At 38.4% G+C, this 24,152-nt stretch overlaps 1 protein-coding gene across 2 annotated transcripts in view; it reads left to right on the top strand.

Annotated features, from left to right (window-relative positions):
• GMDS (GDP-mannose 4,6-dehydratase) overlaps window positions 1–24,152 on the top strand; it is a 414,967-nt gene that overhangs the window by 157,882 nt on the left and 232,933 nt on the right. For both annotated transcript variants that reach the window (XM_032116667.1, XM_032116660.1), the window contains exon 6: window positions 132–236. In XM_032116667.1, coding sequence (XP_031972558.1) covers window positions 132–236 — 105 coding nt within the window. The remainder of the gene's footprint in view (window positions 1–131; window positions 237–24,152) is intronic.

Raw genomic sequence — 24,152 nt, 5'->3', positions numbered from 1 at the left:
GCTAATCAAATGCTAAAGCACTCTGCTGTTGAAATGTGGACTTCACCCTGCATGTGACAGAGACTTGTGTGTGTCTGAACTGTGTATGAGCCAAGCATTTATATAATAACACTTCAAAATTATTTTTACAGGGGCAGCCAAACTGTATGCCTACTGGATTGTGGTGAACTTCAGAGAAGCCTACAATCTCTTTGCTGTGAACGGCATCCTCTTCAATCATGAGAGCCCCAGGAGAGGTTAGAAAATCCACACGAAACCATTTTCAACTTTGCGTATATCTGATCAGAGAAATGGAACAATGCATCCACACGTTTCATTTAAACTTGCCAGAATTCTGGAGGGAAGGTGTCATGACTTGTAGCCTATTCATGGCATTTAATGCAGCCCTCCTGGCAGCCTCAGAACTCAAGAACAGCAGCTTTCCCTTTCGAGCATTGTATTCCATTTCGTAGCTCACAAACGTTGAAGGGAAATTTGTGTACCTAACTTTGTGTCCCTCTTGTTAATAAGTAAAGACTAAAATGTTAAAATGGCACACTAAAAAAGGCAGGTTTTCTAAACATTTATTTGGGCAACTACGTCACAGATGCAATTTCAAGTGTGGCATACTCAAGATTTTAATTTGTGTATAAATGTCAAATTGAGAGGCAGAAATATAGATGCTCTAAGTTAATGAGACTAATTAGTACAGCCTGGTGTATTTTGAAAAAGAATTTGAATTATGGCCCATACTGTTTTACAAGATGGCTTTTAACACATGGCTTTAAAATGCCTTTCAGTTTAATCCTTAATAGCAATGCAGCTTAAATTCCACTTAATCATCCCTTTTCCGCTTGCAGTACTTTATGAACAATTAATGCTGGTATTTAGTTTGAGTAAGAGTCCATGGTTGATTAGAAGTCTCTTTTACGATGACAGTTTTCCTCTGCCCTTTAAGTACTGTGACTGTAGAAAACACTCTAAAATTAAACTTTAAATTGACACAGAAAACTGGATTCTCAGTGCAGAAGCCTTTTATTGTGGTCTGTTTCTAAATGAAAAATAAATTCAAGTTTTACAGGAATGCAATTATATAAATTATAGCCTGGAACAAAATATAAGAATTTTAATCACGCTAATATAATACTTATATAAAACAGACTATAATTCAAACTCTGCTTAAAATGGAAAAAAAAAAAAAAAAAGACGAGAAAAAAGGAGTCCATGTCAATAGGATTTAAATATTAATTTCAGTCTTTGGGAGTCAACAGCTGTGAAACCTCATCATACAGTGGGTAGGCAGCATTTACAGTAATTGGTGGTAGAAGCTGGTGTATCATTTCACTGGAGCAAATGAAGCACAAGTTCAAAATTAAAGGAGAATCATATCCACTAGATTGTTTCATTTAGAAGCCCTAACTCTTTGCTTTCTATTAAAGAGTTTATTGAGGTGTATTCATAGTGTGCTGTAAACCAGTGTTCAAATTACTGAGTTATCACTGCACAATCAAAACATTCTGACCATTGTAAAAAATGAAGGAATAGGCAATAAAAAATATTAGCTTGGCATGATTTCTAATAACTCTAAGGAGCTACAAGATGAGATGAAAATTTCATAAACACATTTACTATTTCAGCTGCTCTTCCACAGACTCATGCCATTTTGAAGGAGGAAAACTTCAGTACTCATTGCTGTTTTGATCCTTCTGATGTTTGTTCCTGCTTTAACATTACTGGAATAGGGTTTCCAATCTGAAGTCTCTTTTCAACACATTTAACTCCCCCATGAAGAACCCAAGTCTGTGCTTTAAAGTTTCAGGCTGTACTTTTCATTGTGTATGTGTGTGCTGGGTGCAGTTTTAGGTCTTTTATGCCATGAACAGGAATCTTGTCCTAGAAATGTTTCCAGTTGTTTGCCTTAGCAAGAGTACTTGCCATGAAAGCAGCTGTAACCACAGACCAGTTCCATTTGCATAGTGTGTATATGGGAAAAGGTCTGGAAAACTATACTGATAAGAAAACAAAATAAAAGTAGTTTTGAGATTGCTTCTTGATATCCATTCATCACTTTCCTAATATTTTTGAAGATTGGAAAGGCACTTTGGGAGGAAAAGAGGATTTAACTGGGATTTCGAACTCCTATGCAAAGCTGGTAATATCCATGGAAGTTTGAAAAAGCTTTATGATTTAGCCACTTTTTATACTAATTTCAAAGATTAGGAATACCTAAATAAATAAATACACATTTTCTTCCAATGCTAGATACAACTCTTTCAGTTGGTTTAGGGTTACACTGAATGGATCAAATATAACATCCCGTTGTTGGTGGTATTATTTGCATCTTGTCCACACAAAATCTAATGCCCAGGAATCAGAGAAGAGCAGAAGACTGCAGCAGTGCCCCTTGCTGAGGTGCAGAATTGATCAGTCCTGGTGGACAGAGCATATCTGAATTTTTAGTCATACTTTTGAAAATTTCTGTGAATTTCTTACAGAAAACGTATTTGTAGGAAAAAACTGTGAAGAGACAAACTCTAGTATTCCTTGTGGTCAGAGACCCATGAAATACACTACACTGGAAGGCAATCGTAAAGATGAACAATGCATTTTTCATACCTTGGAGCCTGTATTTTGGGCTGTGATCAAATATAGAAGTATTTGTATTTGAAGTATGAGTACTCATGTTGAAGGATGGTGAATTGCAGTTGTCTGCTGAGCTGGTCACTGATGTTGAATTGAACAAACAACTGTAAAGAGTTTGCTTCATGATCTGTACTGTAAATAAGTGTTCGGGGTCGCTCAAAAAACCACCCCCAAAGGTATTAGCAAAAATGGGTTTAATATGAATTTATAAAAATGTGACTTAACAAAGTTTGATGGCAAGGTTCACTCTATTACTTACTACATGGATGAAACATACAAAGGAAAACTGAGTTAGAATCAATTTAGAATGATTTGCACAGAGACTGAAAGCGCTAAACTGTAAAGGAGACCCGTTGAGTCATGAGGTTTCTAAACTCCTGATGCAGCTTAGGTGCAGCTAGTTCCAATCTTAGTCTCAGAGCTTTACAATTATTTATGTCTAAAGAAATTAATTCTTTCATTTATTCATTAGTATTAATTTACCATGCTATCAACAACTTACTGAGCATCTGTTGTGAATAAGGGGTCTGTGATACCTCAGTCTCAGGTAAGGAATCTTAAACCTAGAAGTGAATCCCAGATCAAGGGGAGAGGCACTGCAAAGCAGTCCACTTGCAATTTAGAGAGGACTGAAACTGCATTTATCCAAAGATTTGTTTTTTAGTAGAAAGGTCTCTCTGGCTCAAGGAGTAACTTTGAGAGTTGTCCTAACTCAAGGGGAGATCACTGCCATACAGCCATGCTGCCTTGCAGGGAGAGCTCAAAGAAGGCTTATTTAGGCTGTCATATTTATGGGATAAAGTGGTTGGCTTGTAGCTGAATGACATGTGATGGGAAAGGAAAGGTATGTGTGTGAACCTTTGGACCTTCAACTTTCTTTGTTTCTCAATAACTGAGTCTTGGAAAAACCACCCACTATTCATGTGTTCCAAGCATCAGTGCACCCTGGGTTACTCTGCCCCTTTGTGGGTTTCCTGGAGGAGGTCTTGGCCCAGCTACAGCTCAGGTGTTTATGTCTTTTGGAGCCTGTACCAAACTATTGCTGGTTTGGATAAGGGGGTCTAGTGCATCTGCCACAACTCCTCTTTATATGGCATTACCATATTGTAGTGCTGGGGCAGCACTGCCCGAGCCTAGTGAAAATGAGAACTGTCTAATCTCAAGAGCTGCTTCCCTATAAAAGGAGTTCAGGAATCTGCACCTCTTCTTTCTGAATGCCAGTTCTTCTTCTGAGCCTTTCCAGCTTAAACTCAGAAAGGAGCACCAGTAGTTAATCTCATGTAGCCTGTATAGTAATAGGGAAGTCTGCACAGAGTTCATGAGGGTAAAGAGTGCTTAAGTCTAGTATGAAAGGTTTCGTATTTCTCAAAATTACAAAGGCTTGAGAGAAGTGCTGGCTTTGGGAACATTTGGTTTTCTGCTTTTATCTTGCTCTATAAGAGAAAGACAGTAACAGGAGTAGTTCTAAGATGTGACGCCATAGTGTAAAGCTGAGCACTTAAGTTCACTGGTGGGCTTCCTTTTAAGTATGATGTTTCATGTTCTGACAACCAGAGTGACTTTACAAAAACACCAGTGATAAATTCTAGGTTGGCTGAACCCACTGCCTGAACCTTTTATCTTAATTTGGGAATAGTACAGCATTATTAAATTGTAAAAGTACTTGGGTCTATACTCAAGAGATACATGTGTATGTAACAGCAGAAAAATTTTCTAAAATTTCATATGAGCTAAAATTAGTGGCTATGTTAGACTAATCTTAATAAAATATACATCTACTTTGAGCCTTTCTGTAGTACTTTCCTTTCTATTATTTTCTTTCTATTATACATACGGCCTCTCATTTGATTTCCCTTTCATTTCACTTAGTCACTTTTACAGTTTTGTAAGATGAAATAGTCACTTTTTGACCAGTACATACTTTTCAGCTCACATAAATCAACACAGCTGCACTGAAGTGAGCAGGGTCGTGTTGATTTATGCCAGCTGAGGGTCTGGCATAGTACTTCCAGTAATGGTCTGGTAATGTAAGATAAGCATGGCTTGCTTCCTTTGGGAAAAAGACCTGTATTAGCAGTATACTTTGCTAAAGCTAATTTCTTCAGTTACTTTCATCCATTTTATCCAGGTATAGCTCAAGAGTTTCCTGATTTATGGTCATGCCAAGGTGAATGGGATCTTCCATTTCTGAAGCTTGTTTATTGTCTATGTATGACACGAGCTGAAAAGCAATATGCTCTACAGTAGCTACAAGGCAGTCTCTGTATTCAAAAATGAACAAACAAAAGAAAACCTAAAAAATTTTTCCAGAATGATGTGTGTTTTTTTCCCCTCCCCTCCCACAACATTATGGGATCCTGAATGGGGGAGGTGGCAACCATCAAGTTGCTGGTGGTAGTTGGAGATGGCTCCCAGTATTATCAGTGTGGAAATGTTTGCCCTATAGCAGTATTGGAAAGATAATGCTGTTCAGTGAGATGATGGTTTTGACAGTGGAAGAGTGAGGCAATTAGCAAGTCTAGTTTTCAGGAAAGCTGGGGCTTGATCCAAACCTTTTTTACTTCATTGGAAAGATTCCTGTTCTTTTGTTGGGCTCTGGATCTCACTAATACCTCCTTTTCTGAGTGGGAAAGCAAACTACTTGTTGACAGTGTCATTTGTTTCATCCCAGACAAGCCCTTACTGTTTTCTCTCTTCAGTTCTGTGTAAGAAGTTGTCTCAGGTTTACAAGATGTGCCTTTGGATGTCTGAGATAACTTTCTGATTTGGTTAACCACTTCATTGCTTGCCTCATCTGATCTTAATCTGCCAGGATGTACAAACATGTACAGCATGTTTCCTGACACAATGCAACAGAAGTTTTGTTTGGTTTTTGTTGGGTATTTTTTTTTCCCCCTAAGTAATACTTTGCCTCCATACATGACATCATTGTGTAGATCATTCAGTAGGGAATTTTTGTGTGTCTGATACCAACTCTAGTAAAGCAGTTGTCATCAGACCATTGCTGTATAGCCAGAGGGAAAGGATACAACTGCTCATTTCTGTGATCTCTTTCAGCCAGGGTGGAAATGGCTAGGTGTTAGGTTGCAGGCTGAGTGTTGTCAAAGTACATGTAGTAAGACTAAAATGAAAAGAAATCATATCTTAAACAGAATGGGGAGTGTTCTTTCCTTTTATTGTGCATCTGGATCTCAGGTTTGCAAGGGAGAAGGGGGTAGGAGTTTCCCCTACTCACTGTAAATAGGTGTGTGTCTTTTGATTTTATGGTTTTTGTAGTTACCTTTTTTTTTAATCAGCTTTTAGTCTCTCTTTTACCTCTATTTCATAAAGAAGGCAGAAGCAGATGGTGACATCTGCTACTGACTTTCACAAGAAATCCGTGCAATCCCTACTGTAACAGCTGCTCGTCTGCATCTACTATACAGAGATGTAGTCAACATCTGCAGATTTCCCTTTCTCATGTCTGTGGTTGAGGAGACTAATTGGTAATCTCCTAAGACACTTTCTGTGCAAGAGAAGCTTGGTCAACCTAGTACCACAGGAAATACTAAGGGCATTTCCTGTTGCTTTTTCGGTAAGTTGAGGCCTGTGAAAGACATTAAGTGTGTAAAATTTTCAGTGCAGAGCTAGATCTCCTTAATTTATTACAAGATTTCCAAACCCATGAGTATATCTAAATAGGAAAAGTCAGCAGAGTATTGCTTGTGGCTTTCTTACTCATTCCCAGGTGAGAAGAGTCCAGGCTGGCTGGTGTCATCAAGGATCATCTGCCTTGAACATTGAAAACTTGATGGAAAGGTACCATGGCCAATGTAAAAGGACTTACTCAGACATTTATGTGCTATAGAGCAGCCAAGATCATTTCATGCTTTTCAGTTTGCGTGTTTCAACAGAGAAAGCATGCAGTGTCCTGAAGACATGCATTCTTACTGGCTTTTTCTCCCTGCTGCGAGACTGATCCTGCTAACTGATCCATGCAGGTGTTCCCTTATCTACACATGCAGTCAGACATCACTGGGGATAAATGTGGGCATTAGGGACTACTTGCACAAATAGATTTGCAGCAATATTGACTGTAATTATAGAAAATTGCCAGGTAATACCTTTCTTCTGTTTTACCTAAGTATACGTGTTTTCCCCTTGAAAAAGATCTGCTGCTACAAAATAAGTAAATTCAGTTAATTGTGATGATGTTGAACCTGCTACTGACCAATTAATACAGATCAGAGCACATCACAAAATGTGGAGATTTTTTGTTTGGTTATTATGTTGCTAATAAGCCATATTAACCATATCTTTCTAGCGATCCTTTCCCAGTGCTTGCCAATACTGAGATATGAAGGCAGTGTGAGCACACCAAAATATGAGTGGGTTTCCCTTCATGAGCTTGTGTTTTAAAAGCAGTACCAGACGTCTGAAATAAGAACTGAAGAGTGAGACCATTTCTGCCTGCCCCTAGTTTTGGGCATCCAGGTAATCCAGGTCAGTGCCATGGAACTTGTCACGTATGGGAATGAAACTATCATGTAAGTGAACTGAATCGGAATATAAAAAGATATTTTTCTAAAGCGAGTCATTGATGAAGTAAGATATTATGTTGAACAGTCTGACTACTGAAATCTTTTCGATTCAGTCTTTGCAACAATAGTTAGTGGTAATCTTTACCATCTCTTTTCCTTTTCAGTCTCAAAGTAGCCCTGATTCTTCACTTCTCTATCTGATGTACTTTTCTGGGGTCTATCATCAGTTTATCTAAGTAGTTATGGATATAGCTTGTACAAAAACTTCTTGCCTGTGGGTTTAGATTTTTTGGAACAGCTGCATTCACAACTCAGATCTCTCCTTGAGCAAATTATTATCTTATCAGAAGCATCTTTTCATCATTAAATCATATGCTCTCTTGTGGCTTATACTGCATTGAGAAGAAAGTATATTACAAGTTTTGCTATCTTCCATGATTGATTGCAACTGTTTTTTAGTCTAAAAAAAAAAAAAAAGGGGGCAGAGTATCCCCACAATTTACAAAATGTCAAACCTATTAAATTTAGAAAATGTTACCAAGTAATTCTTAACATTCCTCAAGTTATATTAGCAGATATCAGTGTTACTTTCGTAAACTAAAATTCGCAGACTTTTTTTCTCTAATTAAATATCAACTGAAAACTTTGAAATAAAGTGCTGTGGAATTTGTGAAAGTCAGTGATGGGAAATGGAGTGGCAGAGTATGTGTCTCACCTGTAGTGTTCTTATGTCTTTATTAATGCACAAACTTGTAGCAGCATTTTTAGAAATAAGGTGTTTTATGTGCCTATTCCCCTATTTTTTCCCTTTTTTACATTTATTTCTCCCCAGTCAAAGGACAATGGAAAATGTGACCATTGTGCTCTTCTTGTATATGTATAAATGAGAACATGAACTGAAATACAAGCAAGAATTGTGAGATTTACACCTTGCATTTTACAAACTATCTCAAAGTGAATGCGGAGTTTGCAGAAGGTCGCAAGAGCAGAACTGGTTTCAGCCAAAAGTCCATTTAGATAACTTACCCCATTGCCTTTGCTGGAACATTGGGGGAGAGTATAGGAGATAGTATTGATACAGTGTGGTCATCTCAGACCCCAGTAACTGATGGGTAAGAGACCATGCATGAAAGATGCACCCCAGTTCACTGCTTTTCCAGTCCAAGCTGCTGCATGTGAGATCCACCACTTCAGCTGGGGAATAACACCTCCTTTGAATGCATGGTTAAGTCATTGTTCAGTGGTACCCAGAGCCTAGGAGAAGCGAGCGTACTGCAGGATACAGTTTTCCCAGATGTGAGGACTCAGCGATGGCCAATCTCTTCTGTATTTCTTGCTTCTGTCAAGAAATTCCTCGAGCCATTTTTGCTTGCAGTTGCATCTGCATGATTATTTTTTTTGTTGTGTTCAATTAAATGTCATTGTATTCTGAAATAGAGGCAAGAAATGAAAAAAATTCACACAAAGAGCACAGGTCCCCTCATTATTGCAAGAGATGTTGCGTAAATGAATCTATCTTACATTGTTGATATTTTACAAGTAATGAAAGTTTAATATTTTAGTCACTGTTGCCGTATTAATGATTTCTTGAACTTCTGAAGACCTGTGTCTTACTATGATTAAAATTCTGTCAAATATATGCATTTCTCATGTGATACACTAGTGTACTGCTTTGTCTTCTTCCTGTTATGTACTCCAACATCAGTGTTCCCCTGAGACTGTGAAGGAAAAACCATTAGAAATTGCTTACCACTCATCTTCAGGGTCCTGGGTATTACTGCAAAGATGTTAAGTATGTTACTCTGTAGACCTTATTCCCCAACCTTCAAATTTTGGGCATCGTCTACCAGGTGCAGAAACATGAAAGCCTGGTCATACTGACAGCTTGTAGGTGTGGAGCGACTGCCAGACTTACCTGGGCCATCTTAGTATCTGAAACATTTTCTCAGCAGTGTGCATCCTGTTTTCCCTAAAACAGCTTTCTGAAAGGTTGACAATTCCCTCTACTTAGTCATGCATAATTTAAAAAAAACCAGAAGTAAATCTATTGAAAGTGCATGTTGTTTCAGAAAGTTATTTGAAATTAGCCCACTGAGACATTTCAGATACAGGAAACTGGAGGGACTCTAATTCACAATAAAATAGTTCCACCACTAGTGGTTCAAAAAATACTGCAGAAGAAAATGCCAACTGATTATTCCAGTTACCAGGTTACCAGGTAAGCTGGTTACCAACCGATTATTCAAATTACCAGGATTCGTTAAAAACAAATAAGTGAGAAATGCAATGTGATTGGATGTCACCTCTGATAAGATTCATCATGCAGTGGGATTTTACAACAATTGTAGGAAGGTAAGCTGCTTTATCTGAGAGAAGGTTAGTGCATTTGGTCAGAGCTTGGTTTGAACTTAGGAACAGTTTTCTTTTCTCTGTCTTGATTTCACTAAGTGAAACTGGGAACACACATTTTTAAATACAGTTCCCAGAAATGTGTTTAAAAATAAGAAGCAAAACCACACAGACAAACATTACATGTGCAGGTAGTTTGATTTCAGACCATCACATGCATTATGTACTTTCTGGAAATGCACAAAAGTTTTACATTTATAATATAAGTTTTGCATTTATATCCTGTTGTCACTGAAATAGCTGAAAATCCCAACAGCTGGCAGACTGCTGATTTGTTCCTGTTTTATTCATCTAATTGCAAGTATTTTTGAGCAGATTTTAACCTCTGTTACAAGGAGTTTTAGCAGTGTATATACTGTCAGCTACACGTGTTTCCCACACTATTGATGTTTGCACACCTTGCCAACCGTGTTAAAATATTTCCTTTTCAAGGATTTGCCTTTCTTAGGCTCTTAAAATTTAATTATGTTCTACTTAATTGTTAGGCAATGATTGGCAAATGAAAGCTATGGCCCAAAGCATTGTAATTAAACCAGATACCCCATGCTATTTAGATGTTGCAATATCAGTTGCATATTTTGATCTGTATTGTATCTCACCCCTATAGAATGATAGCTGTTAAGACAGAGTCTTAGCAGGTTTCCCGTGAAACCCTTCAGGGTTGCTCTTTGGTACAGGAAAACAAATGAAACCCAAGCCAACAGAGAGAATACAGTATCATGTTTTCTCTGCTTTCTCTGAGTTTTTTGCCCTAGGACATGTGAGTTTGAGAACTACTGCTATAGAAGTGTTGCAGGAATACAGATGGATTTTTATTTTTGAAGTCAAGGCCTTGATTTCATGCCATTATAAGTGAAGTGACTTATAAGTAGTTAAGAATTATCCAGAAAAGCAACTCAGACCTTCAGGGGTTTTTTTGCATCCTTTTTTTTTCTTCTCATTTATATTACAATCTTTACATTAAAAGAGATTTAAGATGTTTATTCATTGCATCAATATCTGTCAATAGGTGGATTAAAAGTATTTGCAAAACTTTACAAAATCTTATAGTAATCCCAGGTGTAGGCAGTGCAAGTCTGGAAAAATCTAGAACTCATTTTGGATTTAAGAAAAATGAAGAAGACATGAAAAAAACATCGGTAACTCTCAAAAATATTTTACGTTCCACTTCTTTTTTTAAAATTTTGAAACAGTTGCTTTTTAAAGTTATAAATCTTCTTTGTGCTTTCTTGCTGACACCTTCCTCTTCCCAGCCCCACCTCATGCCCATATTCTGAGTCACTGGTAGGCATGTGTGCATCCATTAGGGATACTCATGTTGTGTCGTACACTCTGTGCTCTCACACTGAGTTTCTATATGCTACAGACTAAAAATTACCACCAAAATGTTTTGTTACCATTTTTGCCCTGCTTCAAGATTAATGGAGACGCTGTGAACTTCCCAAGCTCAAGAAAAGTTCTTCAACTTCCCAAATTTTATGTAATGCTTGAAAACGGAGTAAATTGGAAATTATCCATGGTCTTAAAAACTTTGTTGGTTTGGGATGGCACCGGTATTATACTTCATTTTAAACATTTATACTGAAGTGCCATTGAATGTAGTGTGAAGATCAGCCCTGCGACCACAACAGGCGTCATGCAAATACTCCTTTTTTATTCCCATGCTGTTTGTTTCCATAAGTATTGCATGTATCTGCCATTGAAAATCAGACCAGTAGTTGCCAATTTTAACATGTGTTTTGCAGCAGGGATGTGCCTTCCTCTTCTCAAGTCCTGACCCTTCAGGGAAAATGGGGGAATGGGATGGACTGGTGCTCATGCTCTGTTGGGGTAAAGCATCTGCAACTCATGTGTTATGGACAAACCTCTCCCCTCTGTATGGTCTAAAACTAGACAGTGGATGTACTTCTACTTTTCTGAATAGCTGCCCTGTGCCCTGGGCCATAACCTGTCCAGATGTGCTGCACCTGCCAGGTAGTGATTTTAATCATCTGAATTTTGGTGAAAATTGTATGTGATGTTTGAGATTTGCACAAGAATAAGTTTTAAAAAAAAGAGGGTAACATATATACAATTGTTTTATTTTTAGCATATTTCACAGTCCCTGCAGATTTTGCAATATTTAGGAAAAGCAGAGCAAGATTGGTGTAACAGTAACTCAGGCTGGGAACTTGAAAGCTTGGCTTCGTGTAACAGCAGTTAGCAAATGCTACCTTTGCTACCTAGTTCTGAAAGTGCTCGTGTTACTAAAGAACTGGCAACAGTTTTTGTCGTGCTTGAATCCAAGATCTATTGCCAAAATGGTGTCAGAAAAGTGGCCGGTGAATAACAGGTCATTATTAAATCTTTGCTATGTCTCATGATGATGCTTTTCTTGAGAAAAGCATCATAATCTTAAATTGCACTTAAAGAAGCTCTTTGTTTTGAAATCATGGGATGAAGCAATTCTGGGTTTGATTTCATTAGTGAGTTGCAGTTATTGCACAACTCTGGTCTACTTGCAAGTAAGTTAAGTGTCTCCTGTCACTTTGGTTCTACAGGTTCGTTGTGGGTTTGGTGATGTGGTGATATCATCTGGTTTACCATCACATTTATAGACAGTGATAACCAGGCATCAACACCCATGAAGAAACCCACAGAGTCATCAGAGAATGTTCATTCACTTTTTCCAAAATTATGCATGTGTGTGAGTATGTGGATGATGCTTGAAGATGGCTGCCTGTAAGTGAAAGTCTGATGGAAGAATTTGTGTGGTCAGTAAAATTTTCTGTAAAAGGATAAATCAGAATTGTCCTAACTGATAATGTACATGAGGGTTCAGTCAAACTCAGGTGTAGTTTCTACTGGTTAAGATCAGAGAATTTAATATTTAATACAAAAGGCTTGGGATTGACTAAAAAAAATCTGAAAGATTTAACAGTTTTTAAAATATGCTTTTCCTTGAGACTACCAAAATGCAAAAAATTGGAACATTAATTCTCAATGGATTAACAGAAATGCCTCTTATTTTTCTGTAGCCTGTCAGGAAAGAAATACTTATGCAGCCAAAAGATGCAGTAAGTTGTTTTTTTAATAAAATCTCAGTTGCTTTTATCTGATTTTCAAAGCTGCTGTTTAGTGACAAGACCATTCTGATTTTTCACAGCCCTGGGAGTCTTACATATTTTAAAGATACCTCACAGAGAGCTTTCAAGACATAAACAAAATAGTTTTAAGAGGGCCTTATTCTCTACTTCTAAAGGAGAACTTCTCAACTATGTAGTGATGTAGACAGCAGCTACCTTGAAATGTTAGTTTAGCCTCATTTCCATTTTACTCTACAATAATGTTTGTGGGAGACACTGCTAAGATTAATATAATCAATTTAAAAAATGAAAGAAAAATTGTTTTTCCTGTACCCGATTGTGTTTCCTGGACTTGTGATGTTTGAAAAATAACAATAACTAAAAAAAACCTAAGTAAAACAGCATGAAAATTTCTTAGCTCAGCTCTGATTTTTCTTAAACTCTGACGAGTCAGTTCAATTTGGACAGGACAATAATTATTTGTCTGCACTGGTATTTCTGAATTAGTTCAAGCTGAAAAATGCAAAATTTTTAAATGTAAATTTAAGTGATTAGGGAACTTCCTCTGAAAATTCTCTGTTAATTATTCTGATCCAATAATCAGGTATTTTCTTCTTGGTTCAGTTCTTCATTAAGGTAAACAAAGAATTTGGTTCAGGTAACAGCTGTGGTTCGGTTACCATTTTATGTGGAAATAATCTGTATTGATTTAGTATTGGACTGAAGCAGTTTGGAGAGAGCTTGTGTTTGTGTCTGGCTCTACATGACTTTGTGCCATTGAGGAGATCAAGGAAACATGGGTTAAAAAGAAATAAAGGGGAATGATATAAAATCTGAATTTTGAATCTACATTTTTATAACCTTACAATATAAAATGAGTAATGAGAGTGCTTTGTCATGAATCAAATACTGTTTACTGAATTCCATTGAAACTCTTAAGAATAACTTAAAAATTTAACTTTATTTTTGTAAGCCAGTATGTCTATAGTCCTGGCTACTTTTAAATTCCTCAGCAAATATTTTTGTCATGTTTAAGTTTATTATTTCTGTATAACTACTCAGAATTTGATTATTTTTTGTTTTTCAGGAACTTGTTTTGGGTTCTCTTTTAAATTGGTAGGGAGATTAGGGGACGCTAGTGGTTTCTTTAGCAACCTCTTCTGGACTGTGCAGAAAAGTTACAAAGAAGCAAGTTTTTTTCTGACATGCTAAATTGTAACTATTTTAAAAGAAACCACTGGGTTGAGTGTTTAAAGATTTAATATAATTTTATTCATTTGTACTTTCAAAGTGTGGATTAGTATTAATCAATATGTCGGATTTTAGCTGCATTAGGCATCTGCACAGTTGTGATGCTCAGCAGCTCAAGAGATGGTGTTGCAGAGTTTATTCCATTCCCTTTTCCAGAATGGTCGCATGACCACTGCTAGTGCTGTGCGTGGGCACAGGAAAAACAAAAGCCAAAGTGGGCAGAGCCATGCCACAGAGACTGCAAAAGGACATCATGTCCCCTTTTTGTTAGAGAGTCCTTTCTGAAACCCCACCTGAACACCAGTCCTGCATGTTAATTCACATCTCTGTCCTTCAGGCTCAGTTTTGCTTGTTCTTGACTCTGTGGGCTTTCCTCTGAGGAAGAAAGTTCCTGCTTCCGCAGGTGACTTGGATAAAACTTAATGATAATATCACTTACCCTTGGCTCATTGTTTCTTTATGTTCCTCCCATGGGAGATCACGTTAAATCTGTTGTTATTGACTTGCCAGTCACATGACATCAGACAAATTTGCAGCTGCTTAAATTTGAATTTAAATAGCTCTGGAAAAGATGGGGGTTCTCTCTCAGATGAAATAACATATGTCCAAGAAAATCATAAATAAGCTGTTGGGGATTTTTTAGTAGATCTATCTCATATCATAATAATTACTGAAGTGTTTACTCACAGGTGCAAAATACTTAGAGAGTCTCCTTAATCTCCAATTATTGTTGCCCTCTCATCTTGACCTCTCTTGAAGTGTTTTATAAACAATTTATAGAATAAATGAAGTATTAGAAACAGTTATTATAGAGCAGGCAAAGTTATTTGCTTTCTTTGAGTGAAGGGATATAATTTATAAAGGACTGATTACACTCATCTGTTTTCTGGGTAGCCTGTAGGTTTACTTTACCATGGCAAGGCAGAATAACAGAGAAATTGTGTCATGGGAGCCCAGTAAGATATTGTAGCAGTAGGAAATCCACTTACCTTGTTTTACAGCCATTTGTCTGGTCCGTTGTTTCTGTCAGATGATCATTTGAATCAAAAGGATTTAAAGAGATTTTCTTCCTCTGCAGTAATGGGAACAACAGAGACTTTCATGCTGCAGGACATTCCTACTAGGTCTTTCCTCCTCTAGCATGGCTACCTGCCAGTCCTTGTTATTATTGAGAGTTGCTTCATTTAGTACATTTTATAAAGTGCCTCTGCCCAGCTTCACGGCTGTCACTGAGGTTATGAGTCAAGAAGGAGAGGGGGAGCAGGAGCTCTGATTCAGCAGGGCTTAGCAGCAGAGACATTAAAACTGGGAGTGTTAGTGGGTAGCTTATTACTTCAAACCTACTCTTTTTCAAGATACGTGTTCGAATCAAGAGAAAAATACAGTGGAAAGCATGTTTAATCTCTTTGCCTTACTCATTTTGCCACATTGCTCCTGTCTTGCTTACTAACCAGAGGTTGGTGTCGAGGTTATTTGATTCCAGCTCTCAGAAAGAAGGGCCCTGTCTTGGAGGGAGCACCCTAAGGGTTTCAGAAGCTCCCTCTGTAAGTCTGCAAGGCATTCCCACCTCTGCTGTGCACTTCTGTCAAGCAGGGATCAAATGAGATGTGAGGGTCCTGGAATCATCAAAACAACAGAGCCTGTTGGCTCCAACACAGCTGGAACTGGGAAAAAGATGCCTGTTTCTCTTTTCTTACATGGCTTTTTTCTGTCTCTTTCCCGATCTCCCTGTGAGGCAGACAGAGTGGAGGCAGTAGAGCAGCAGGGAAGAAGAAAGGGTGACAGCAATTGTCTATTCCACAACAGAGGACAATTTTGCAGTGTCCCTTTGCAGTTAGAAGAACATTTGTCAACCCTGATGTCTGCCAACCATAGTTCTGCAGCCCCTGGAGAAGCTTATCTTATTGAAGTGCCTTTTTTTCCCTAAACAGATAGAAGACACTGTCACTTCCAAGATCAGTATTTGAGTGAAGAAATAGGGCAGGATGTTGTTGTAGACACATATATATAATTACATCTTTATTTCTAGTGCTTCTGGCAGAAGCAGGGAGGTTGAGGGAGAGAGATACATTAATAACAGGTGGTTGTTGTCAGCATGATAAGACTCAAAAAATCTACAGTACTCTGTATCCTACAGTAATGTTCTTGCAGGTCCAATACCCCTGAAAATATACCTTGGCAGTTCTAGGACACTTCTGAAATATTCCTTAGCTTTTAGAGACATCATTTTGAAAGTAAGTAAGTCTGTGTGTAAACATTTGATATTTAATCACTGGAAGGTTTGGGGGCCCTTATTCAGAACAGTGTGGTCAGAGGAAATCAGAGTTTGAGTGCTGATTCTTCATCTGCTGCATCTGGAGCCTAGTGGGGGTGCTCTGGGGAACAAATGTAAATTTGGCTTTGGCTCAAGGGAGGTCCCCTGTCATGAGATGACATATGAAGGTTATGCACAAGAGTACCAAACCCTCACACTCCCATACTGTGCAGCATTTCACAGCCAGGAGATAAACAGACTGTAGCTGCTTTAAAATAACAGCTAAATAACAGTTTTTTCCCTGTTTATCTCTGTTTGCTGGGCTATTATCCCTTTTTTTACTCCTGCCTTGAGTCATATCCCAGGTTGGTGTGTCCTGCAATTGGGTGTGATAGTTTCTGCCAGATTTCACTTGTACCTGAAATGCTGGGCACTGTAAACTTTGTTTTAAAACTTTCATGAGTAATTGCCAAAAGGTCGTAGCTACAGTGTCCCAAACAAATGCACGTTATGAATGGTCCTCTTTTTTAGCCTGCTTTTCCTTTAAATATGCCTGTTGGGTTTTGAGTACCTGCAGTTAAATGGTGTTGCTTTTGGCAGGGCTTGGTGAGCAAATGAGGCATAATCTCTCTGATCTCAGTAGTCTGGTCAGTCAGCCATGACATTCTCAGTGTCTTTTCTTTCTACACCCTGTCTGAACAGAGCCATAGCCCAGGCAGCTCTCAGTGGGGTTGCCAAAGATTACCATGCGCAGTGAAGCAGCAGATGGCAGGACAGTGGAAAATATGCAGTCCCAATCCCTGGGTTCACGTGGGTTCAGGGTAAATTTCAGTGATTTCCCTCTCTGCTGCTCAAGCCCGTTGATAAACTGCCCTTTGAGAGACGAACTCTGTAGTGTGCTTTGGGAAACTATTTAAAGTTCAGTTTTGTCCAGTTTTGGAAGCGTGTTCTAGACTGAAGCAGAAAATTCTGTAGCATTCTGTGGCTACAGCAGTTAGAGTCTTCCTCACCTTAGTGTGGGCATAAAAAGTGAGGTACATATGAATACATCCTGAAAACTATGAAAGAAGGGTAAAAGGGGCTTTGAAAATTTGATTAGCTCATAAATTGTGTAATAACTGAATGAGAGGTGCCTCCACAAACTTAAACTTGTGCCTTTGTGTTTTGATAAAGTCCTTATTTGCACTTCTGGTTTTTCTCCCCACAGGCTCCCTCTTCCTTATTCCTTGCATGGGATGCAGAGCTCTTACGGGAATGACTAGATGTTCAGTCTTGGGGTGGGGGAGGTGGAATGGTGGGCAGAGAACAAGAAAAACATTCTTTTACAGCAGATTTATTTATCTATTGAGTAAAAAAAAGTCTTTTTTGACTCTTCCAGGGTCCTTCCATCTCATTGTTTCACAAATATCAAGATACTTAACTTACTCAAATTCTCATAAAATTTTGGAATTTTATCTCCTTTGGGATGGGGAGTGGAATTAAGGCATGAAAAACCTAAAAAGGTCTGCATTTCTTGATTGATTAGTTCATGTTCAGAATAAAACTCTCATCTGTTTCCACCTTAGGGCTTGGTAACAAGCACATAGAGGAATATGCACCAGTGACTAAATGAGAACCTGGATTTAAGTGACCTTCTGAGCACCCTTTCAGAATTTGCACAAGAAGCAGGCTTTTGTTCATTTTCCTATAACAGCATTAATCAGATGGAACTGTGAATCTACCATTTCTTTCTCTGAAGTTCTTTACCTTTGGTTAGCTTCAGGCTCCATAGGGCCCTTGCCTACTTCATTCCTTACAAGACAGCAATTTTTGCTCTCAGAGTAAGTCTGTTCTCTGGACCAGGGACAATCCTATTAGGAAAAAGATTACAGTATGAAATCTAGAAGTGTTCTGTAAAACCGTATCATTGTGCATTCGGAAACAACACTGAAACACATAATCCTAACTTTGGGTGCTAGAATTTACGGCTTTGTCCTGAGTACGTACAGAGTGTGTGTATGTGCATTTGTGTTTTTCTGCACAGCTACCTATGGGGATATTAAAATGATATGAAAGGTCCCACTAAAAATACAAAGCCAGGAAATTCAGAATTGGGCTAACTTTCTGTCCTGATTTCACCCCATTGTGTTCAAGTATTGTAGACATCTCAGAACAGCAGGTGATCTGACTGCCTCTTCTGTTGCTAGAGGAAGTATAAACTAACTTAAATGGGAAATATCACAAAAACAGGATAACAATGAATTTCAGGAGTCCACAAAGGAAGAACTGTTCTTAAAAATACTGTTATTAAAACAGTAGTGAGCGTGACAAGCTGAATGGTGGTAAGTGAACATATTATCTAGACACTCTTTTTTTGCAGTTCAATCACTTTCCAAATGTTTTGTTTCATATTTTCTTGTGCAAAACTTCTGTGGTGATTGAACTTGTCAATGGTGGTATGTTTAAGTTTGGCCTCTTCTTTGTAAATTTAAGTAATCTGACTTCAGTGAAACTGCACCAATTTATCGTGCCAGAAAGCTGAGTTCTCTGTTTATAGCTGCATATTAATTTTTATTATTAATTACACTAGAGAAACTCTATTCCCACAGAGAAAGAATTTAGGAGTGGGATTCAGTTTCAGTGGCAACATTAGTAAAAAGGAATATTCATTGAAACTTGTGTACATTTCAAAAAGCTTTTAGAATTTTACTCACCGGTTGTGTTCAAAATGTTTTCTGATTAAATAAGGGTCCATTTCTTTTTTCATTGCCTTATTCATTTTAGAGTGAAAATTAGCAACATGCCCAGGCTTTGTCCCAGAGGAGAGTTCACTCTCAGCAATGGTTTTTATGCAACCTCCTGTCATACCCTTTCTGCCTGTGGGAGAGCTGCCGCTCTGTCTGGTGGCATTTCCAGTTCAGAGCTTGGGTGTGGAAGCCGTAGCACCCTTGCTTAACTTCAGGGTCCTCTGAGAGTGATCATATCCTGTGCTGCAGTAAGGACACAGCTTTTATGGGAAGTTTAAGCAACCAGCAGTAACTACAGCTAGGTGAAATAATGTTTTTATTGGCTTTCTGAGTAGAGGAGGTCAACACAGCTAGACCAAACATGGCCAAGTCCTTTGGACCAGAAGGGACATGCCGTCTTTGTTGGCTTGCGGTCTTCCCAGTGCACTGTCATCTTGTCTCTGCCTTTTCACCCCATTATCTTCTTAAACTGTTAGGACTAGGGGGCTTACTTTAGGGTTGAGTTATCCCTCTGCTCCTGCTTCACACAATCAATTGAAGCTTTTTTTTACTGGGGTCTGTTGTTAAGACACTACATTTCAGGGTTGTTACTTTGGTTTTATCCAAAATAATGACTTCCAGGGTTGTCCTGTTCTGTCTTTAGCAAAACCACTTGTCCCTATACAGAAGCAGAGCTTGGGAAATGGGGACAGCAGGGACAGGGAGAGTAGGCTGGGAGCACCATGAGCTGATCTTATACCCTGGGTTGCACACCAGCTTGACTGCATGCCACAGCACACACGGTGGAGATTTTTTTTTGGCTCTTACGTCTGAACCATGTGTTTACTTGATTGGTCTGTTGTGAGTCCAAAAGGGTGTCTGTAGCTGGAAGATTTCATCCTTGCACTTGTAACTGTAGGCCTGTGCAAGTGATGATCTGTACATTGACTTGTTGGGATTATCAGTGGTGTTGGAGATGTATTTCTCACCTCATCCTAGCTGAGAATCCAACTATTCATAGTGTGGAAGATGGAAGGAAATGTAGCACCTTGCATTTTATGTACCTCGTACTAGAAAAAAATGTGCCTCCTGTATTTGCAGAAGCTGAGATTTTTTTTTTTGCTTCCCTCCAGTTCTCACTGGCCCTCACCTTGTTACTTCTCAATCTGCTCTTTCCCTTCAGCTGCTTCCAGCTCCCTGAAAAAATGATTCAGCTGTGTTTCAGGACCCCCTCTTGGTGATTCCAGGACTCCTGTAGCAAAAAGTGGTTTAGTAAAATCGAAACACATTTACCAAATGATGTATTGAGGGCCTAAAGGGTGCCTTGAGGACTACCACTGCCTCAAAGCTAACCAGAAGAAAGTCCTAGGAGAAAAACAGTTGAGCAACAAAGCTCCAAAGGGAGGCACATGGATTAGGAACATCTTGAGTTATACTGTATAAGTGTCAAACCCGTCTAGCACTGCTTTATTAGTTTGTGTGGGAGGCAGAGTTTCAAATAAGCTACTTGGCTGTGGCCAGACCATTTCTCTCGCTCCAAGAAAATACATCAGCACTGACTCAGCAAATTTGCTGCTGTGACTGGTTTCAAGGCTGGCTCTTGTTACAGTCTTTAACCTCCAGTAAAAGTAAAGGAAAATTCTTTTTCCCCCTGACTTGAAGTGAAATGATACGTTTTATACTCAAGAAATTTGCACAGTAAAAGTTAGCACAATTATGGGTGCACAGAAAGTCATGGAAGACCTGTGCAAAGCTTTGTTTACGTCATGACCCACCGCAAACTGATGTCCCAGCCACCTGGAGAGGTTGAGACCAACCAGATTTAGTCCCTCAGAGGTCAGAAGGTCCAAGAAACTGTATTAGTCAGTCATGTGTCACCAGGTAAGATTAAAAGCCTTGCCTGCTTCATCTCAAGAGAGCGCGAGGGTAAAGGCTGAACGTCTCAGCTTGAACCATCAAACAGCAACTTTCTTGATGTGCTACTGGTTGCTGAGAGGATGGAGGAGGGGAAAGACAGGGAGAAGAGGAAAGGGGTGTTAAATTTAAGAGCACAGATGTCTGAACTGTGATAGCCATTCAACGAGGGAAGTCAAAATCAGAGAGGTTTTTGTGCAAGTTGCCTAAGACTGGAGGGTAATTCCATTTTGTACAAGTGCTAGATTTTCCTTTTGGTTGCATACAGTTCTAGCTATTGTACCACCAATTCAGCAATGCTTATACTTAACTCCAATTGTTTACACAAGCTTTAACAATATAAAGAGTCTGTACTGATGGGCAAGCACACTCATATTTACCCACAGCTCATACATGCAAGGGCTTGCCTAATTCTGTGACAGCTGAAATGAGAGGTTTAATTCAATAACCTTAGTTGTACAATTTAAAAACCACAGCTTAAATGAATGTTAGCAAATCAGAGCGGCTAAAGACATTTACCTTTGTTTACAATGTAGTGTATATGAACTGCGATTAAAGAAACCAAAGTGAGTAGTTTGGAGCAAAAGGTTAAGTTTTCTGTAAGCGAAACGCTGCTCTGTTTATGTAAGCACCATTAGCAACATAAACTTGGGAACAGGAATAACACTTTTACATATTGTTTTCAGTATTAATGTTTGGGTTTTCCTTTATGAGAATCTTTGATGCCTCACCTTTTCCTGTTCGGTGTACACTTCCTGAGGGGAAAATATTTGAATTTAAGAAAAATTATATGGGGGGAAATAGACTAAAATAGCACCTTTTGGCCAACAGTTATTGCTGGTATATCACCCTGGCCTTTTAACAACCCCATATGATAGAACTGAGAAGTGTAATCAGTCCCAAACAGTGGTATTTCTATTGTGAAATCCAAAAGCATTGTGTTACACCGTACACATGCAGATTGTCTCCTAATCAAACATCATTTTTTCACAGTCACTTTAGAGAACTGCTGCTGCATAGTCATAGAAATGATACTGTCATTGGTTTTTGGGAGGTGGAAACCTATATCTGTTTGTATGCAAAACTGTCATGAAGAGTCTAAAGCCCTGATGACAGATGCCCAGTGGAGGGTTAGCACCCCTGAATCACTGGGGAGCGTGGCTTGTGCCGTGACAAACACCACCTCTGATTCTCACCCACTGGTGGTGGTTGGTAGGTCTCTTCCCCTTCATCTGTGCGCCTTTTTTACAGGACTTACTAATTGTCCCCTGAGGTAGGCTTTGTGCTACCTTTTCACCCACTGGGAAAAAGAAAAATTTTCCTACTCTCTGTGCTCCCTCTGCATTTCTGTACCTTGTTGTTCCTCACAAGACTGTCTCTCACTCTGATTTTCCGCTCAGATTATAAAAGTCATTAATTTGTGTTCTCTCCATGCGTAGTTCAATGACCTCCTGTTGCCCTCAGCTGTCCAAATGTTCTGTGTGCAAGTGGATGGCAGGGGCACAGTTGCTCTGGGGTTGAAGAGCACCCACCCCCTCCCCTGTGCTGCCGTCCCCTGCTGATTCCCACCCTTCCGTGCCTTTACCTTTCTGCCTTAACCTCCTCATTTTTGGAATATAAAAGTAGTAGTGCATTTTCAATTACCTAAAGAATGGGCACCCAAGGATTCGGTACCCTGTTGAAAACTGATATGCTAATGGGAAAAGGGGCCAAGCAGAATTAGTACATTTTGGCATCGGAAAGGTTATAATGTGTATCAATATATTATAAAACAAAATAATTCAGTTGATACGCCAATTGATGTCTTTGTTAGCAGTATTTAAAGGAATTACTACCACATCATTTTATTGAAATCACACGTTTCAAATTAGTTCCAAATGAGGGTCACTTGATAAGGAGGGGCAATTTCATCCTCATGTTACTGGACCACTGGTTTCAGTCTGGGATCTGTGGATTTTTTTGTTACGTAATTGTTTCCCAGGGGGCTGATGTAGAATAACCTTTTAAAAAAAAATTTATCTTTCCTGTTTAGAGAAAGATACATGTCCATTGGAAAATAGTTTGGGCTACGTAAACTGAAAATGTTTGAAAAACATTTCAAGTATATTAGAAATCTGAGAAAACCACCACCATAAGGTACTTTAAAATTTTTAAAGAACAGAGGAAAAGATTGAAAATATAATGATGAAACAAAGTATTTCCAGCTATGCTATACAGGATTAAAATATAAGGATTAAAGCCCTATATCTCATGTTTCAGGAAATAAAATTATTTACTACCCCAGTCAGGAAGATGTTTCCCATGCATGACTTTACAAGGAGTTGCTTATGAATCATATCACCCTTATTTCATATATATTTCATTTTGCAAAAATCTGATTGTGGACTTTATGGCAAGCTCATCCAAAGGCAGCTGTACCTGCTGAGTAACATTCGTAGGATATTATAATGACTAGAAAGAAGAAAAAAAATCACTTATAACAATGATTTTTCCTTTTTTTCCAAAAAGGGATGTTTCTACTTTGTACAACTGTTGTTGTGAGAAGAACAATTTGTTATTTTAAATTGAGAATGGATTCACAATTTAAATGCATGAATGTTTAACATATATGAGGTAGCTGCTCTACTAGTTTTACCAAAATGCAGTACTTTATCAGTTGTTTTGATCAAGACACAGTTTAAAATTCCATTTAAACCCAAAATAGGGCAGGTTAATTTAAAGATCTATAACTTGATTTTTCATTTAGTTTACAGTGACATAAATCCATTTGCTTTGGAATAATTGTTATTGATTTTCATCAGTGTAAGGAGATTCAGGGCTTCTTTTCTTAGAAAATCTGGGTGTTCCTTTGCTTTTCCTTTCAGCTTGTTACAAAAAAATGGAAAAGGTTGTCATAGAATGGAAATGATGAGCAGTGTGGATTTTCAGGGAATCAAAACGTTTTAATGATCTCATTAAGTGTATCATTTACAACACATATGTGTTAAAAGAAATATGTTCCTCTGGGTTAGTAGAAGTGCTGGGTGCACAATGTGTTTGAACATGTTAGGCTTCCACTAGAATCTATGCCAGAACTGCAGAAACTTGGAGGAAAAAAAAACCCCAAAACTCCAACCTTTATCTTGTGTCAGCGTCTTCAGAGACAGAAACCATTTTATCATATTTTATGCAAAATGAAGAAAAAAGGTGTTATGAGAACTTGATAGATTGTTCCAGGACTGCATCTCTGTTGATAGATAAGTACTGCTATTGAATTCTATAAGATTGATTGTCATTCTATGATATTACTAGGGTTAGTAATGGATTTTCTTAGGCATGCAACAACTAGTGTTTTACAGAGACAGCAGTCTTTCTAAGACCACAGTTTTATCATTAATTGGGTTTTGTATGTGGTCTTGAGAGCTTGGAAAAT

The sequence above is a fragment of the Corvus moneduloides genome, chromosome 1 (assembly GCF_009650955.1).
Source record: "Corvus moneduloides isolate bCorMon1 chromosome 1, bCorMon1.pri, whole genome shotgun sequence".
Lineage (NCBI taxonomy): Eukaryota > Metazoa > Chordata > Aves > Passeriformes > Corvidae > Corvus > Corvus moneduloides.
The sequence above is the reverse complement of the archived record's forward strand: the minus strand, read 5'-3'. Positions and strand labels throughout refer to the sequence as shown.